The 19,932-nt window shown below is 34.6% G+C and overlaps 1 protein-coding gene across 4 annotated transcripts; it reads left to right on the top strand.

Moving 5' to 3' along the window:
• Positions 1-14: 14 nt before the first annotated feature.
• Positions 15-19,495, top strand: LOC141549460 (serpin B4-like). 4 transcript variants are annotated; one of them, XM_074279020.1, is made up of 9 exons: positions 15-120; positions 1,621-1,830; positions 2,721-2,902; positions 3,755-3,826; positions 4,509-4,643; positions 8,228-8,345; positions 10,590-10,732; positions 17,433-17,588; positions 18,950-19,495. In XM_074279020.1, the coding sequence occupies exons 3-9, from the start codon at positions 2,738-2,740 to the stop codon at positions 19,349-19,351; spliced, it is 1,191 nt and encodes a 396-aa protein (XP_074135121.1). In that variant the 5' UTR covers positions 15-120; positions 1,621-1,830; positions 2,721-2,737; the 3' UTR covers positions 19,352-19,495. The 4 variants fall into 4 exon arrangements, with proteins under 4 accessions (XP_074135121.1, XP_074135118.1, XP_074135122.1 ...); XM_074279021.1 differs by having other exon boundaries at positions 35-120; positions 1,635-1,830; XM_074279017.1 differs by lacking the exon at positions 1,621-1,830 and having other exon boundaries at positions 28-120.
• The last annotated feature ends 437 nt before the right edge of the window (positions 19,496-19,932 follow it).

Raw genomic sequence — 19,932 nt, 5'->3', positions numbered from 1 at the left:
TAGTCAGGCAAGCTGTAGAATGGGTGGGGCCACCCTGAGGTTTATACATATGTTCTCCAGTCAGAAAGAAGTCTCAAATTCACTCAGCTGACTGGTAACTTTGTAGCTGAAAAAAGGAAGGTAAATGCATTCTTTTTCCTATTTTATTGTTCCTAGGTTTCTTAAGATATTTTCTTGCCATGCAATTCTGTCAAAAGTGAATACTGTAAATAGTTTCTTGGGAAGAAGTCATGTAAGAAGAATGTAAGTTTTTAAGGTTGACTAGCTTCTCAGCAAACAAAAAAGGCAAAACAGAAGCAAAGATTAATGTCAGTCGATCTACCATATATTGTATATTGAAAGCATTGGTTATGATGAGGTCATGTAAAATATATTTTAACTCTGTTGTCTAAACCAGTTTTGACCCAAGAAATTTGTCCCTTCTGAAAAAAGATGCTATTTATTAATCTACAAATATTATTAATAGCCTACCATGTGCCAGGTACTGTGCTAGGCTCTGGGAAGAACAAAGATAATGAATGAGTCATGGCTAGTGTGGAATAATGGAATGAGTACTGGATGATGAATCAAAGGACCTGAGTTCTATTTCTATCTCTATTAACTTATTAAGCTGAAAAATCTTTATTAAGTCCTTTTAATTGCTAAGAACCTCAATTTTCTTTCTTTTTTTTTTTTTTTTAATAAAAAAGAGGACTAAACTATATTATTTTCAAGAATCTAGGATCTAAGTAATTTTATTGTTCTATGCTTCTTGCATGTTAGCACACCTAATACAAATCATACAAAATTTTGGAATAAATTTCTTTCCCATGCTCTTAATTGAGAACATTTGCTTTTCTTTTTCCTGTTGCTGGTGACTGATAATATTTAAATGTGCTTATTATGTATTGTTATATTCTTGTAAATAAAGCTCCTACAGTAGAACTACTAACCTTTGTATGATGATTAGTCTGCTCAGAGAGCATGGAATTCTCTGAATTGAGGCAACTAAGGATTGAATCCTGCTCTTGACACTTAACAAATTTGTGATTATCAACCATTTATTTAATTGCTCTGGAATATAAAATTCACTAGTCTGGGTGGTTTGAGTACTTGTTCCAGTTCATTGAATGTCTCCAGGCCTCAGTCTATTCATCCTTAAAATATGAGGGTAGGATTGGTTGACCCCTAAGATCCCTTTTAGCTTTAAATCAGTGAGTGATCCTTACATTTTCCAATTTACTGGTGATTGAGAAGTAGTAGCCTTGGCAAATTCTAAAGTGCTATAGTTATGTGGTCAGTGGCTGTTAATGTAATTTAATAATAGTGGACATTTGTGTGGTACTTAAAGATTTGCGAAGTGCTTCCCACTCTATTCCATACTGTTTTAGGAGCTTGGAATCATTTATAAAAATCACCCAAGGATGCTAAAAATGAGTTGGTTTTTTTTTTTTTTTTTTTTTTTTTTTAATTTTGCCTCTATAATTCACAAAAGTTCTGAAGTTTAGAGGGATAAGCAAGACTGGGTGGCAGTCAGGGTCCACAGGAGAATTATGCAAGAATTGCCCCTGGATAGCTTTGCATGATGGTAGAATGAAAAAGAGGCTTCAATGAGGTTCTTAGTTAATCTTCATTTCTGAGGCTTCTGATTTCAGTCTCTGATCACTCCTCATCACTGTGAGAGATGGCTGGGATCTCAACCTCTCCACCAGAGCAGAGCCTTCACTCATCACCCCTGTGAGCTCTCCAAAGGAATGCTAACATATATCAACTCATTTACTTGCAATAACAGCCCTGTGATTAATGTCTATCATCCTCATTTTTAATATGGACAAGCTGAAGCTTGGACAGGTAAAGTGACCTGCTCTTGTTCACACAATTAGCAAATATCAAAAGAGGAATTCAAGGTTTTCTTGATTCCAAATCTAGTACTTAATCACTTATGACAAAATCATTGAAGGTGAGAATTTCTTTTTCTTCATTCCTTCCTTCGTTCCTTCGTTCCTTCCTTTCTTCCTTCCTTTTCTTTTTTTTTTAGTTGTTCAAGCAGCTTTAATTAAGCAATTTTTATGTGCCAACATTATACTAATTACTGAGAATACAAAGAAAAATCTCAAGAGTAGGACCCCCAAATATATGTTTGTAGTATTCATTGGTATTTTCTATGGATTAATTTCTTTTTTTTTTAATTATAGTTTTTATTTAACAGATATATGCATGGGTAATTTTACAGCATTGACAATTACCAAACTCTTTGTTCCAATTTTTCCCCTCCTTCCCCCCCACCCCCAGATGGCAGGTTGACCTGAACAGTTAAATATGTTAAAGTATAAATTAAGTACAATATCTGTATACTTGTCCAAACAGTTATTTTGCTGTACAAAAAGAATAGGACTTTGAGATAGTGTACAATTAGCCTGTGAAGGAAATAAAAAATGCAGGTGGACAAAAATAGAGGGATTGGGAATTCTATTGTAGCAGTTCATCGTCATCTCCCAGAGTTCTTTCCCTGGGTGTAGTTCTTCCTTCCTTTTCTTTCCTTTTCCTTCCTTCCCATCCTCTTTCTCTCTTTCTCCTCTCTCCTTCTTGTGTTCTCTCTCTCTCTCTCTCTCTCTCTCTCTCTCTCTCTCTCTCTCTCTCTCTCTCTCTCTCTCTCTCTCTCTCTCTCTCTCTCTCTCTGTTACTTTCTTTCAGTCTGATTGATTGACATTCAGGGTTTGGGGTTTCTTGTTTTGTTTTAGGTCTCAGCAGTTGGACAATGAGTTGTTTCAGTGAAGCAAACACCAAATTTGCCTTTAAGCTTTTCAGAGAATTGGAACGAAATGCGGAAGATAATCTGGTCATTTCCCCTCTGAGTATCTCAGTTGTTATGGCCATGGTCTTATTTGGAGCCAGAGAGAAAACTGCATGTCAAATACGGAAGGTAAATATATGCAAACTGTTTAGTTTCATTTCCTCAAATGGCTATTTTGTGGTTTTGTTACAGAAAGAAGATTTTTTTTTTTGCTTTGTTTTGTTTATTTGTTTATTCTATAGGCTGTATGACAGATACAGACTTGTGGAATTTTATAATAAGGTCTAATTCTAGGTTAATTTTTGCATAGGCATGCTCTGGCATACAAATCAGATTTTCATGTTACATTTTCCTAAGGCATGTCTCAATCACCCAGGTGAAGTGCATTCTGAATTTCACTTGGTTTAGATTACAGTTAAATTTGTTTGCATTTTTTTTTTTTTAGTATACACCAAATTAGATAGAAGGGTTTAAAAAATTTTTTTAATGTAACTTTATTTTTACAATCTGAAAAGTATACAGAGTGTACCCATTGTTACTAATATAAACTGATAGGAATCTAAAAGTCTTGGTCTGATCCCATAACATAATTTCATATACATATATGTATATATATATATATATGTATATATATATACATATATGTATATGTATGTATTTGTTTGTTTAGGAAGTGCTAACAGCTGAAACTAAGAAACTAAAAATAAAACATGGATATATGTATAATGCTGGATTTAAATTACTGGATTAAAATCCCAACTCTGCATTTTACTCTCTGTGTGATTATGGGAAAGTCATCTTATCTCTCTGGGCCTCAGTTTCCTCAGTTGTAAAATGAGAGAATTGGATTTTATCTCTAGGGTCTCTTTCAGCTATACATGCATGATCCATTTACTATTATTTCCCAAATATATAATTGATATATGCACATATTTTCTTTCCTCCTCCCTCTAGAACAATAGTTTATATTTTTTTTTTCAGGTGCTTCATTTAGATGAAGTTACAAAAGGTGTCAGGCCAAGTGTGGAAGAAAGTCATGGTGCATCAGCAGAGGTAAGCTACATGACAATAGGGACTGGATGATCCATCCCTGAACCAATACATGCTCCAAATGGACCCCCATTACACAAATGTGAGTGCTAGAAAAGGAAAAAGAAACAAAGACTAGCTCTTCTGATTTGCTGATTTCCCCAAAAAGGGATATAGGCTGGCATCTGATAAAGAAGTACCTTAGGTTCAGGATCCTTCTGTTGACTCAAAAGGGAAGAAGCTGTCCTTTAATGATCAAGGAAGAAACTCTCTTTCTTTACTGTTTGCTTCAAGCCCAGAGTTGGTTATTCTATATTTGAAATGTGAAAGATATAGGAACAGGCTCAGCAAGTGGTGAAAAGAAAAAGATATAGTTGCTATTATTCAGTGATTTTTAGTCATGCCTGACTCTTTGTGACCCTATACTGGATACTAGAGTAGTTTGTCATTTTTTTTTAAATGCTAATTTTATAGATCAGAAAACTGAGGCAAACAAGGCACTTTATCCACAGTGCCATCTGTTTATTTGTTGCAAATGAGTTTTCTTGTTTTGGGCGTAAGTGGTTGGGAGAGTCATGTGTGGGGTGGGTGGGGAGGGGAGGTGTTGACAGTGATATAAAAAGAAGCATACATGACATATTAAAAATACATAGTAGAGTGCTTTTCCTGGTCTAGGATCAGCTCAAGAATCTTCTCTTTTCTGAAGGCTGAATGGGGCACACCTGAAGAAATCCATTCCCAATTTCATTCCCTCTTGGCAGAAATCAACAAACCCAATGATGATTATTCATTGGCCATTGCTAACAGACTCTATGGAAGCCAGACATTTCAGTTCCTGGAGGTAAGTGCTCTGGCTTTATCACTGATAATTTAAATTTAGATGTGGAATACTTTGGTGCTCAAGAACACATCATTTTCTCTAACCTACATCAACTCAACTGATAGAGGTCACAAAAGTAGTAGATGAAGACGTACGGCACATGTCTAGCATTTTTAAACTGGTTTTCAGAGTCTTTTCACCTTCTTAGGTTCACTGTTCAGGGTTCAGAGTCCTTAGATTTTCAGGTTCAGAAATTCAGTTTCCAATTTAGTAACGTACAATGAGCATATATATTTTATATGATATCATTTGATTAGTCATTTGCATAGGACTCTGCTTAGTGGAGTTTGTCCCATCAAGAGTCTAAATTACATATCACAAAGTTGTTCTGTAAGCAAAGAATCAGAAACCCCCCCCCCAAAAAAAAAAAAAAAACAACCAAAAAAACTTGATTGCTGACAAAAAGAAATTTACATGAGCTAATATGGCTTGATATATCATACTTCTCTCTGACAAAGGTGATATTGTAGATAAACCAATGAATTTTTTCCTATCTAATCAGATTTTTCTCAATATTCTTTATTGATAATAATAATATATATATAATGCATATAAAGCATCAAGTTTGCAAAGCACTTTACATATTAACTTAGTTGATCTTTTTCACAACTCTGTGTTATAAGTTTAATTATTATTCCTGTTTTACAGATGAGGAAAGATTATGTGATTTGCCCAGGGTTATAAGAACTAACTGGCTAAGGCAGGATTTGAATTCAGGTCTTTAATCTTTAATAAGAGAGGGATTTTTACTGCAGTGATAATATGAAATCTGTCATAGGTCCAGAGCAAAAATAAGTAGTTACTATAATGGTGGATTATTTCCATTGGATTGCATCCATTTTTGAGGTTTTCTTCTTTTTTTAAAATTAATTTTATAATTATAATTTTTTGACAGTCCATATGCATGAGTAATTTTTTTTACAACATTATCCCTTGTATTCATTTTTCCAAATTTTCCCCTCCCTCCCTCTACTCCCTCCCCTAGATGACAGGCAATCCCATATATATTAAATGTGTTACAGTATAACCTAGATATAAGTGTGTAAATCCAATTTTCTTGTTGCACGGTAAGAATTAGATTCTGAAGGTATAAGTAACCTGGGTAGAAAGACAGTAGTGCTAACAATTTACATTCACTTCCCAGTGTTCCTTCTCTGGGTGTAGCTGTTTCTGTCCATCATTGATCAACTGGAAGTGAATTAGATCTTCTCTTTGTCGAAGATATCCACTTCCATCAGAATACATCTTCATACAGTATTGTTGTTGACAGTGTATGTGATCTCCTGGTTCTGCTCATTTCACTCAGCATCAGTTCATGCAAGTTTCTCCAAACCTCTCTGTATTCCTCCTGTTGGTCATTTCTTACAGAGCAATAATATTCCATAACATTCATATACCATAATTTAGCCAGCAATTCTCCAATTGATGGACATCCATTCATTTTCCAGTTTCTAGCCACTACAAAAAGAGCTGCCACAAACATTTTGGCATATGTAGGTCCCTTTCCCTTCTTTAGTATTTCCTTGGGATATAAGCTCAGTAGTAGCACTGCTGGATCAAAGAGTATGCACAGTTGGATAACTTTTTGGGCATGGTTCCAAATTGCTCTCCAGAATGGCTGGATTCTTTCACAACTCCACCAACAATGCATCAGTGTCCCAGTTTTCCCTCATCCCCTCCAACATTCATCATTATATTTTCCTGTTATCTTAGCCAATCTGACAGGTGTGTAATGATATCTCAGAGTTTTCTTAATTTGCATTTCTCTGATCAATAGTGATTTAGAACACTCTTTCATATGAGTGGAAATAGTTTCAATTTCATCATCTGAAAATTGTCTATTCATATCCTTTGCCCATTTATCAATTGGAGAATGGCTTGATTTCTTATAAATTAGAGTCAATTCTCTGTATATCTTGTCAGAATCTTTAACTGTAAAAATGTTTTCCCAATTTATTACTTCCCTTCTAATCTTGTTTGCATTAGTTTTCTAATCAGTAGTGATTTGGGACACTCTTTCATATGAGTGGATATAGTTTCAATTTCATCATCTGAAAATTGTCTGTTCATATCCTTTGACCATTTATCAATGGGAGATTTTCTTCTTATAACTAAGAACTAGATCTCTACAGGCTTTTTGCTGATTTGTTTGAGGTATTTGCCTCAAGTTGCTCTGAAATGTTGCTTGGAAAGCTTAGATTCTCTTGAGACTTCTAAAGTTCCAAGAATGGGCCTGGTCTGTACCAGCAGAACACTTGAGGAGAATGGTCCAGATGTCTAAAGTCAAGATACCTAAGTATAGTAGAAATTAGGCTGGATTAGAAAGTTGGGAGTTATGGACACCTCCTAGCTTTGCCACTTACTATCTCTGTGACTTTGATCAAGTCACTTTAACTCATTTCTTTTTTCTAAAATGACAGATCTGGATGAGGTAATCTTTATAGTTCCTCCTATCTCTAGAGATGTGATCACCATGTTCAATTTAGGTGACCATTAAGTGTTGAAATGTCAATTCTTGAAGCCATATCCAACAATGGGAGGATTATTAGAAGAAACCATTCAAATCTAAAGGAGACCTTCTGAACCCCACAGGGGACTCCCATGTCACCATCTTCAGATGGTTTTTACAGATAGTTATTGATGCTTTCTTCCAATCCCATAATGATGAGTATTTATCAATGTGTGTAAGTAAGCCAATAGGGGTCTCCAGCAGTGAAAAGATAAACCTATTATCTTCTAAAAGAAAGATCTTTGAAGTGCAGTATTAGCTCTTACATAGTCTGATCCTCCTCTGCAATGACTTGGAATCTTGACCTTTGCATTGCTTAATAGTCTGTTCTCTGGCAGACTATTCAGAACATAACTCTTCTATTCAGTTCCACATCCATCCACACTCAGTTATTTCTTTATTATTTATTTTTGCCCCTCCCATTGCTGGAGTATATGCTTTTTATAATTATTTATTTAAATGCAACTGTTCTCATTTCACTAATCTGTCACTAGGTCAATTATCCACATTTATAACTACAGCTTTTACAATTAAAAAAGGTACTTGTAAACATTTTATAGTTATTAATTTGCTTTTAGTACTGTTTCTAGATAAACATGCCAGATAGACTGATCCTTGTGTTCCTTATGAGTAACCACAGAAACTCATGATCAATTACCATTGAGACAGTATGGGGCAAGGAAAAGAGGGTTAGATTTGGAGTCAAAGGGCCTAGCCTTGAATTCTGTCTATCACTTATATGTGAGCTGAGGCAAATTTAACTTCTCTTTACAGAAATTTCCTCATCTGCAAAATGATGCATTTGGGTTAGATGAACTATAACTTCATCCCCTCCCACCAAGTCTATAACCACTGGGGCCATGTTTTAGGATGGTTGAGTGGTACAGTGATTTAAATATTGTATATCTAGATTTTGCATTACATAACATTTAAGATATAGCATTTTCCCCCATGGCATTAGCTATTTGTATTCTCTATTTCCTGTACTTAGCCAATACATGTATATATATTTTCATATTTCTCTATTGTTTCAAAGCCTTATTTAGAGGGTGTAAAGAATATCTACCAAGCAGGACTGGAAACAGTAGACTTTTTACATGCTTCAGAAGATAGTCGAAGGAAGATTAATTCATGGGTTGAAGATCAAACAAATGGTAAATAAGAAAAAAACTTTACTTTTCTTGATATTTCTAAAAGGTAATATTTAGATGCACATTAAATTTAGCACAATTGTCTAGTAGAAAAATCAGTGATCTGGGAATTGCCAAGAAGTCTGGGTTCTATCTTAATTCTGCCAATTAGTTAATTGATGATAATCCAGGTAAGTCATTTGGTTTCTAAATGTGGAAATGAGTGTGTTAAGTAGACAAATTCTCAAAGGCTGCTGTTGAAAGGAATTGGTCAATGACTTATCAAACATCCAGTACCTAAGATGTATCTAGGATATCTCTGTTTACATACCTCCTATGTTTGCTCTTAAATATTGCTACCTCCAATCTATAACTGTTTGTGATTTCAAAGAATGCTTTCTCTGTTCCTTAGCTATTCTTGCTCCTCAACAGATGCATTTCTAGAAGACAGAGGCATTGGTGATAGTTATTGATACTTTCCTCCAATCCCATAATGATCAATATTTATCAATGTGTGTACCTAGACCGATAGGGGTCTCCAGCAGTGAAAAAACAAACCTGTTATCTTCTAAAAGAAAGATCGTTGAAGTGCAATATTAGCTCTTACATAGTCTGATCTTCTGCAATGACTTGGAACTTTGACCTTTCCATTGCTTAATGGCATCTGTCCTCTGGCAAGGATAAATAATCTCTGAAGGATCCAGAGCATCAGCAAAGTTTATCAAACAAAGAATTTGAAATGATCCTAGTTCAGAGCAGAAAGCATGGGGTAAAGGGCACTGAGCCCCATATTCTAATGGGCTGGAGTACTCCCTTTTCCCTTCCCAGGGCACTCCAACCAGCTTCTTATACACTCCCTTGTCTGATCAAGGCTGCTACTCCTCAGGGTCCTATAGCATTGAAACCCATCTGCCAGGATGGAGCTAATTGCATTCCTTACTCTACTTCGGTTCTAAATGAGCAGCAACTCCAAAAAATGGAGTTGGTGGAATGGTGTTATGTGACATGCACCATTTGTGTGGAATTAGCTATGGGGATTAGGGACACAGGCTGTAGTTTGATTGAATTCCCTAGAAGCTTGAATTCCTAAATGTGACTTAGATCCTGATGGCACAGATTTATACTTTGAACTTGAGATGTGAGAAGGAACAAATAATCTCAGGAGAAAAGGGTATCAATAAAGGAGAGGTATTTTATCAGTCTAATCCTTTTAGTGGGGTCTAAATTCAGGGATGTCCTTAGACAACAGTGTGAAGTAGATGCTAGTCTCTGGTTCTATCCTGTTTTCTTCCATTATTAGTACTTTTTTTTTCAGAAAATGTCTTTTTCTTCCACCATAGGGATTTCCTCATATGCTCTTTCTAGTTTAGAACCTTTTTTTGGTTGTTATTCAAGAAAACTCCAATGGGGCTTTCTTGACAAAGATGTTGAAATGGTCTGGCATTTCCTTCTCTAGTTTATTTTACAGATGAGAAAACTGAGGTAAACAGGATTAAATGTCTGCCCATACTCATATAACTCGTTAGTATCTGAAGCTGGATTTGAATTTAGGCCCCAAGGTTTATGCTCTTTCTACAGTGTTTGGGATATATCCTTTTTCTCCTCAAAGTCTAACTTCTTGTGTTTGCTTTGCTCCAACCCTTCTCTTCTTGGAAACTAATCTCCTCTGGCTCAAGGGATTAACTAAGGTTAAAAATAGTTCCTGTAACAATTTGCTAATTGAGATAGAGAGGACCTGCTCCCAAGAAATATTAATCAAAGTGTTTTGTTTTTTTTTTTAACAAAATGTTTATTTTTGTTGTCTAATCTGCTAATGATCCTGTCGGTCCAACTTTTTAGTAGGGAGGATGGTGTCACTATTGAAAGCTATTATGTTTGAGTAGGCACATAAGATTCCATGAGGATTGAAAACCTCTTCATCTAAATGGGCTTCGTGTAGCTTTGAAGGCATGGAAGACATTTTGGTTCAATTGAATAAAAGAGATGAGACCTTTGGTACTTCAAGGGTGGGTGTGGGTATGGGAGAGGATATTGATCTATCAATCCCTTTTTAAGAGTTGACTTTGGAAATGTGAATGGTTTCAAAATATGAAAGAATCTTTTTTCTGACCCCATGTCTATCCTAGAGATTATATATTAATCTCATTTACCATCCATGAGAATGCTGCAATCTTTGTTGGCAAACTTCTTGGAGCAGTTTTTGTAAATGAAAAAAAAAGAGAGAGAAAATGTTATATTTATTCTTTTGTCTTCTTATTTTTGTCAAAGGAAAAATCAAGGAGCTATTTTCAGCAGGTACTATTGACCCAGCTACTGTCCTGGTACTGGCAAATGCCATTTATTTCAAAGGAAAGTGGGCCATGAAATTTAAGCAAGAAAAAACTCAAGAAACAAATTTCAGGACAAACAAGGTATTGAAAAGATACTTTCTGTTTTCCTTTTTATTGTTTTCTTTTATTAATCTTATTTTAATAGATATCTTTTGTTTTTATACTACCTTTATTTTCCTTCTTTAATCAGCAAGCCTTTCCTTTCAACAAAGAAGAAAAAATGAAGAGGAAAAGATGCAGTTTAGAAAAAATAGGCAACACAGGAATATGTTTAAACTTTTCAATGATATTTGCTGTTTTACCTGTAGGAAGTTAGAAAAATAGTAATTTTATATCACTAGACTAGAAAAAAAGAAGTTATTTTATATCATAAAACTATATTCATTCACAAGTGCTTTTAACCAAGTAACAAAACAACAAATATTTACAAATCATCAACTATGTGCTAGACAATATAGAAAGAATACACAAGAATACATGAAGAATCATGAAAAACAGCTATTATCCTTAAAAGGCACAATTCCTTTAGGTAAAGATGATACTAACAGATAAAATATTTGGAAGCACTGGAAGAGATTTCTCAAGACACTACATAGTTGATTATTGAATGATGGTTCCAGATAAGAAATATCATAGTTTACAGCAGGGGAAAATCACTGTGTGTTAGAGTGGTTGGGAAATCTTGGTGGTGGTGGAAGAATTTGCACTACATGCTAAAGACAGATAAGCTTTCAAAAATCATAACAGATGAAGGAGGGTATACTAGATAAGGAGAAAAGCATAAGATATGGTCAAAGGAAATTTTACTTGGAAAGAATAATGAAAAGATAAAGACTATATATATATTTTTTTTAATTCCATGCAAGCACAAAGGGTATTACTATATCCTGTATGAAGAAGAAGATGGATGATCCCTGAAAGAAAGATTTTGAAATAAATATGAAATGATGTTACATTCCTGGAATCTAGGACACAATCTTAGGTTATCAGAGTTAAAAGAGACTTTGGAGACCATCACATTTACCATAACTAATCAAACATCTCTGATGACAGTGATGACGATGATTCTTCATACAGTGGAAAGAAAAGTAGCTTTTGGTTTAAATCTCATTTCTTATTCTTAGTCATGTAATCTGCTTTATTTTTTCCCCAGTTTTCTCAGCTGCAAAATAGAGTTAGAAATAAAAGTCATCAGAAGTACTTTCCATTTCTAGATCTATGATTCAATGACTATAAAAAATTTCTTTAAGATAGATTCACAGATTTGGGAGACTATTTACTTAGCCCATTGACTATTTAGTCCAATTCATACCTAAGAGAATATTCACTACAAGCTAAACTTCTTAAGATACTTCCTTGTAACTTGCTGCTCACCTTGGTCTATGCTTTCCAAATAATCAAAATTAGTCCTAAAATGTAATGGTCAGGATGAAACTAAACTAAACCTAGATGTGGCCTGAATCAGGATTGTTACTCAGTCATTTTTCAGTCCTGTCCAAGTCATGTGACTTCATTTGGGGTTTTCTTGGCAGAAATACTGGAGTGGCTTACCATTTCCTTCTTCAGCTCTGTTTACATGTGAGAAAACTGAGGGAAACAAGATTAAGTGTCTTGCATACAGCTTGTAAGCATCTGCAGATTTTAATTCTTGTCTTTCTGACTCCATGCCCAGTACTATGTACACTATGGCTTCACCTAACTGCCTTGGAACAGTACATAGTAGTTTTTAATAAATATTTAACTTGAGTTCTTAAATTTATGATTGATTCTAGTAATTAGCACAATATCTGGCATATAGTAAGTACTTAATAAATACTTATTAGTTGATTGTTGTTGACTGATCTAGAGCAAGAAGGGATTTTAGAGATTATTGATCCTAATCCCTTTATTTTATGGATGAGAAAATGAGACTAAGAGAAATTACGCAAATTACCCACATTCACTCAACTAACCAGTAGCACATCTCTACAAAGAACCAATCTAACCTCTTATTTAGTTCTTTCTTACTATGCCAGGCATACTTTCCCTTTGTTTTTCTTTTTGTGGGCAAATTCCTTGTCTCTCCGCCCACTCCCTAACCCCTCAAAACTTTTCCCACCTTGCAAAAAGTTCCAGAAGCTTCAGGCCAATGCTAGGATGCAGCAGGAAGGAGAATCTATTTCTTCCTGTTCTTGAAACTAGCTGCAGGTTCCTGGCTTTCCCTCTGTGATTGGTGCATTTTATTTGGCTATTCAGTGCAAACCTCCTCTATTCATTTTTATCTGTGTCAGTTGAGTCTAGGGTCTTGCAGGAGTCTAAATAATTCTTTCACCATATTTGTTTCATATACATTATCTTAAAGAAAAGGAAAGTGACAGACTCTCAGGACCACTAGATGCCAGAAAACAATCACAATGGATTGTTTTTCTGGCTAAGGACAACTGGGATTTGGCAAATTCAAGAATAGGAGCTGTCTTATAGAAAGCATGTGTTGTCCTATAGAAAGAAAGTAAATAAAGCCTTGAATAGGTATAAGAGTAGTGTGATTTGAGGATAACCAGAAAGACACCGTATTCCAGGTTATTTCCTTCATTTTATCATCAATCAACTAGCATTTATTGAGTGCAAACAAAAGTATAAAGAATGAAAGAATTCCTCTCTTAAGGAGCTTATATTTCTAAAACAGGAGACAACAAAGTACAAGTGTAATCACATACAGTGTCAACAGACTTGGAACTAGCCTTTAACCTGTGAGAAGCCAGAACTGAACAGAGCAGGACAGAGTCAGGACACAAACAGCAGTTTAACTAATTTCAGAGTGAGGTAAATGATGCTGATGTTGGGATCACTTGTATATATGAAAATTGGACTATTACATAATGATTCTTAGATCTTGAGATAGTTTTCATGTTTCACATTTTTAGAACAATACAGATGTTCTTGATTGTGTCAACCTTTAGGGTTTATGACTACCCTATGGGGTTACAGAACCAGAGTTCTGGGGAGGTAAAAGAGTGCAAAACCTGTTAGTACCAAGGAACAGGGATTATGAACATGGGATAGATGACTCAGGGAAATAAGGGGAGCTAAATTCCTCAGTGACATTTTGCCAAAGGGTGAGATAGTTCCAAGGTGTAAAGGATTATTGTTATTCCAAATTCAGAACACAGCTTGCTTTCTGGGACTTAGCTCTGGGAAACAGGGTATCTTCAAAATATTTTTACAACAACATAAATAAAAAATGAATAAATTAAAAAATATATATATCATAGTTAAAAGATAGTATGAGAGATAGTTATATTGAAAATAACACATTTATTAAAAACTTACTGTGAGTCAGGTATTGTGCTAAATGCTGCTTATCTAAACATGAGCATCCAAGATAGTCCTAACTGTAATGAACTTTCATTCTCATAGGAGAAGACAATATATAAAGGGGAGGAGGAAGGGAAAGTCCTTCCTAAAATTGTGGTCCTGAGAAAGATTCACCAAAAAAGAGAGGAGAGCCTCTTGTCAGAGATTTCTCCAAAGTGGCAAGACTGCAGGTAATAAGAGAGTCCAGACACGAGTCTGGAGTCCTTTATAACCACAGTGGTTCCAAGGAGGTATTAGTATTTGAAGGGAATCAAGAAACGGAACCAGTAAAGAAAATAGATACAGAAGATAGTAATTGAATTGTATCTTAAAGGAAGAGAGAACTCCATGAGATATCTATAAAGAGGGAGTGCATTGCATGCTTAGTGCAAAGACAGGGAAATAGGAAATATTATTTACAAGGAAGAGAGAGAAAGACAGACTGACTAGATTATACAGTGCAGGAAGAAAAATAATTCCCAATGTACTTGGAAAGAGGATTTGGGGGTTGAAAAGATAGGTTAGGCCAAATTGTAAGGAATTATAAAAATTAAACATAAACATTTTGATTTTTAACTTTAATAGAAAGCCATTAGAATTGATAGCTAGGGAAAACACATGGTCAAATATTTGTGTAAAGAAAATTTCTTTGGTACCAGTATGTAGGATGTACTAGAGTGGTGAGGGAACTGAGTCAGGGAGATAATTATAACTCTATTGTAATAATAAAGGCAAGAAGTGATGAGGACCTGAGTTCCATAAGTAGAGAGAAGGGATCAGATACAAGAGGTGTTGCAGAGGTAAAAGTAGCAAGATTTAGCAATTGATTGGATACAAGGAAAACATTGTTGAGGATAGTTTTTGAAGTTACAAATCTGAGAAATCAAAAAGATGCTAGTGCTTTTAACAGAAATAGGGAAGTTTAGAGAGGGCCCCTGAATCAAGATAATAAGTTTAGTTGAGTTGAGGTATCTTTGGAGCATTAACTTTGAAAAGTTTGATACAAAATAGGTGATGCAGAACTAATGCTTAGGAGAGAAACTGATGTTGTTGAGATAGAAATAAAGAAGAGATAAATATATCTTTCTAAGATATATATTATAATTATATAATATTTCTAAGATATATAATATATATATATATATATATATATATATATATATACCTACTGGTCTAAGTGTGTTTATATATATACACATACATATGCATATATATGTATACATATTCATACACAGTATATATAGTCAATCTTTAACATTCCTGTTTTCAATTTTCATGATTTTAAAACACTCATATGACTTTACTAGTAACTTTATTTTCACTTTCCCATTTATAGTTTTGTACAATCTCAGCTATGTGCAGCAGAAAGAATGTCAGAATGTCAGGGATGATATTGAGATCTGACTAGGCTTGGAATCTTTCAAGCAAATGGGGATGTTGCTAGAGACAAAACTCGGCTGCCGTCTTTAGTCTGGTACCGAAACTCTCCTGTGGCAGAGAAAGTGAAGAAGGAGGGAAGGAACTGTGGCTGCATGGCCTGGCTGCTTAGCTAGAATGGGGGAGGGCACTCTCTTTGGGAGTTCTTGATAAGGATTCTGCTCTGTGGACTGCTGGAGCATTTAAAAAGAACTGGTACACAGAACTGTCTATGTTGGAGTGCTGAGTGATTAGAGTCCTAGCAACATTTCCTTGATTTTCAGAGGGAAGCTAAAGTAGAAAGGTGTAGGGAAATGTAATAAGCAGTACAACTCTCTCGCACCACCATTTGACACAGTAGAAGGTAAGATTCAGATTAAAAATTTTTTAGTTTTAAGAATTTTATTTGTTGTACAGTATTTATGATATTGTAGATTTCATGTTACAAAAAGCAAATATCTGAAATTTTAAAAATTAAAAATGTCAGCAGAAAAGGTCATAATTACTAGCAAGAAAAATGTTTAACATGTTGCTTGTTTTACTTGTGTACTGTGTTTTATGTTTTATTTCATGGTTACTAGGTTAGGAAAAGTGCATATTGTCAGAATTATGTTTTGCTATAAAGAATTTTATGCAGAAAAGTATATTTTCAACAATTCCTGGTGAAAATTATAGTTTTTGGTAGTTGCAGGAACCTAACCTCCTATTTCCCATAGGTTTAATGTATCAACATTCATATTTTTGACAGCTGTTTTCTAAGAATATTGCCCCAATGAAAGTTAAAGACTGAGTGTATGTCTATGTTTCTACACATCTGTGTACAGACATATAGATGTATATGCCTATATAAATATTGATGTATATATACATATATATATGTATATAATATATGTTTGCACATATACCCTAACTTCAAAGAGTTTTCATTCTAATGGGAGAAAACAATACATAAAGAGGAGCTGAAAAAGAGAAACGTATTCTGGCTTTATTATAGAGGTAATCCCTTGATCTTAAAAATAGCCCATAATCCATTAAAAGAAAAAAAAATTACCCCTTATTAATGCCATTCCTCTTGATGCATGTTAGAAATGAAAAGTGATAGCAAATTAGCATAATCAAATGTTAGAAATTTAAAAAATGGATAGTAAGTATAATCAAAGATTATTTTAAGGGATGACTTTTTTCTATTAATGTTGGTTTATTAACATTGACAGATATGTGGCACAATGGAGAGAGCACTAGGCTGGGAATCAGGAAGATTTATTTTCATGAATTCAAATCTGATCTCACTTACTAGTTGTGTGACCTTAGGTCAGGAACTTAAGGCTGTTTGCTTCAGTTCTTTATGTGTAAAATGAACTGGAGAAGGAAATGGTAGTATCCCAGTGTCTTTACCCAAAATGGTATCGCAAAGAATCAGACATGACTGAACAACTATGAGAAAAAAATTCTTATTCTGTAATTTTAAAATTTTAGTCTTGAAAAGATATCGAGTTATTTTAAGATTAAAATGAATAGTTGATTTTGAATGAATCTGCTGAAATTAATTGCCATCCATTTTGTTTACACTATTTGCAAAGCTTCTCCAGAATTCCATTTGTGAGAAGTAGAAATAACAACCTGACACTTTTTCAAGTGCCCAAATGCATCTCACTACTCTTTAATTGCTTCATTTAACTTATATTTTTGAGACTTTTAAATGTAGAACTGTGTGTCTCACATCCTTTGGCTTCATGCTTATATTTGTATATCTGACAATAAAGGATTAAAAAATGTAAATCTGGATTGTTAATCTGAACCTTTCTGGAGAAATTTGCTCTTAAGGCAGCCTGCACTCTAAAGTTGATACTAAAACGATCAATTAGTTAATCCTATTCAACCATGGTCAAAACTGAACAGTTTGCTGAAGTTGTTAGCTTATTTTTAAAAAATATACTGACATTTTTGATGTAATTCAATTTTTAAAAGGCTAAATTCTAAGGGAAAATAAAGCATTTATTGGATAATTATGTGTTGTTTTCTTTTATTATAGGATACAAACAGATCTGTACAGATGATGAAAAAGACAGGATTCTTCAATATGGGATACATTAAGGAACCTGCAGGGAAGATACTTGAACTACCATACACAAACAAACATCTAAGTATGTTTGTATTGCTGCCTACAGATGTTGATGGCTTAGAGAAGGTAAAGAGGTCCTTTGCTTAGAGTATATTCAAACATTTTCTTGGCAATGGCTTTTACAATTGTGAAACCACAAATAGACAATCATCTTTCTTGTGATTGACTACAGTAAAAGACATCTTTTTTGATACCTCAGTTTACTCTTATTTCTCATGAAACATGACCAAAATGAGAGGTTTCAGTTTTCTCAAATTAGATTAGCTTTTACAGAGATCAAACTTGAGTCAACTGAAATGTTATCAAATGCTGTGGATCATGTCAAAAGTCCCTTGTCTCATTGTTCTGAGATTCCATGTGTTTTTACAGAGAGCAAGGCTAGTAGACACAATGTCTTTTGCCATAAGTATCACATAATCTGAGGGTTTTGAAACTAGATGCTTTCTACCAAGAGCAAGCTTGGAATATTCTCTGAGATAGTATTTCTAGCCACAAATATCTTGTCCTCTGAGTGTTATATAGTTAAGCTGACATTTGTTTTTATTTATTTATATATATATTTATTTATTTTTTCTCTCTGCTCCTGGAGGTGAGAGATCTCCAGGTATCACCCATTGTACATGTTTTCATATGCATTGATCAATTGGGATGAATCATTTTTCCCCTTTCTCACACACCCTTCTGCACTTGTATGCACACACAGGATCCTCAGGGTGAGGAGAAAAGGGTAGAGGAAGGGAGAGGTAATGGAAAGGAGTGAAGTAAGGGAGGGAGAGAAAGTGGAGAAGAATCCTGTAGGAGGAGAGGAACAAGGTTGGGGAGGGAAGGGAAGGGAAAGGAAGAAGGTGGACAGCTGCCCATAATGCTCTCTTGATTTTTTTTTTTTTTGGAAGTGTATCATTTTTTAAAATAGCTTTTTATTTACAAGCTATATGCATGGGTAATTTTTCAGCACTGACAATTACAAAACCTTTTGTTCCAACTTTTCCCCTCCACCCCTTCCCCCATATGGCAGGTTGGTCAATACATATTAAATATGTTAAAGTATAAGTTAAATATAATATATCGTATACATGTCCAAACAGTTATTTTGCTGCACAAAAAGAATCAGACTTTGAAATAGTATACAATTAGCCTGTGAAGGAAATAAAAAATGCAGGTGGACAAAAATAGAAGGATTGGGAATTCTATGTAGTGGTTCATAGTCATCTGCCAGAGTTCTTTCCTGGGTGAATGCTCTCTTGATTCTGAGGAACAGGGATAAGAACACTTTTAAAGCATTGTTTACATTATTAATTCATATCTCTGTTTTTTCATGTATAATGTGAATTGAAACCAGTTTTCTCCACCAACATACACCGTTTACAATTCTGTTGATTTAAAACTTCAGTTACAATTATGCCTTTTTTCCTTTTGTTCCTTTGTAGTTGCAACAAGGTCTCACCTTTGAGAAATTACTAGATTCGATGAATCCTGAAAATATGGGCCAAAAAGAAGTTATTTTGCATCTTCCACGGTTTAGAGTAGAAGAGTCTTACTCTCTGAAGCCCATATTGGAATCTATGGGGATGACAGATATATTTGATACACAAAGTGCTGACTTTTCAGGAATGACAATACAAAAGGGCTTGGCTGTGTCCAAAGTTATCCATAAGTCCTATGTGGAGGTGAATGAAGAGGGCACTGAAGCAGCAGCTGCTACCGGTGTTGCGGTTGGATATAATTCTTCTAGGAAGGAAGAATTTATATGTAACCACCCATTTCTCTTCCTCATTCGACACAACAAAAGCAATACTATTCTCTTCTATGGCCGAGTTACTGCCCCTTAATAAAGAGCAGTTGAGAACTAATAAAATAGAAGTTTCTTGAGGGCAGAAACTTTTTCCACTTCTACCTTTGTATCCCTATAGAACCATATAATGGTCATTTAACCAATAAATATTTGTTGAATTAAATTTATTCATGCCAAATGAGAACTAGTTGAAATAACTAGAATGTTTAATTTTCTTTTACATTTTATTATTATTTTTGGTTCCAAATTCTCCCTTCCTACACTTCCTTACTCCCATGGATGTTGGAGTCCATCTCTAGTGAATACCAAGAGTGTGAATGAATAGCTAAAGCCAGGTGGAAGATATGCTTTGCAATCTCCATTTATTAATCTGAGTGCCAGGGTTTTATATGCCTTTTATGCTAGTGTTACAATATTATTAGCTACCTTCAGGTGACATCATATAACCCTTCTAGGATTAATGCACAATCTGTACTATGACATTTCAGTATCCACCTTAACTATCAATACCATGGTACTTATCAACATGGGATTTGTAAATAGCATAGTTGTGATGCTCATCAATACCAACAGAATAGTTGTGATGTTTGTCAATACCATAGTACTTGAAGCAGAGTA

This window comes from Sminthopsis crassicaudata, chromosome 1 (genome assembly GCF_048593235.1).
Source record: "Sminthopsis crassicaudata isolate SCR6 chromosome 1, ASM4859323v1, whole genome shotgun sequence".
Taxonomy (NCBI): Eukaryota; Metazoa; Chordata; class Mammalia; order Dasyuromorphia; family Dasyuridae; genus Sminthopsis; species Sminthopsis crassicaudata.
This window is presented reverse-complemented; position numbering and strand designations above follow the sequence as displayed.

Excerpts from the sequence above, each read along its gene's own strand:
- LOC141549460 (XM_074279020.1), top strand. The coding sequence starts at position 2,738 with ATGAGTTGTTTCAGTGAAGCAAACACCAAATTTGCCTTTAAGCTTTTC. Across the intron at positions 10,733-17,432 it reads CAAATTTCAGGACAAACAAG|GATACAAACAGATCTGTACA; the intron begins GTATTGAAAAGA and ends CTTTTATTATAG. Across the intron at positions 17,589-18,949 it reads ATGTTGATGGCTTAGAGAAG|TTGCAACAAGGTCTCACCTT; the intron begins GTAAAGAGGTCC and ends GTTCCTTTGTAG.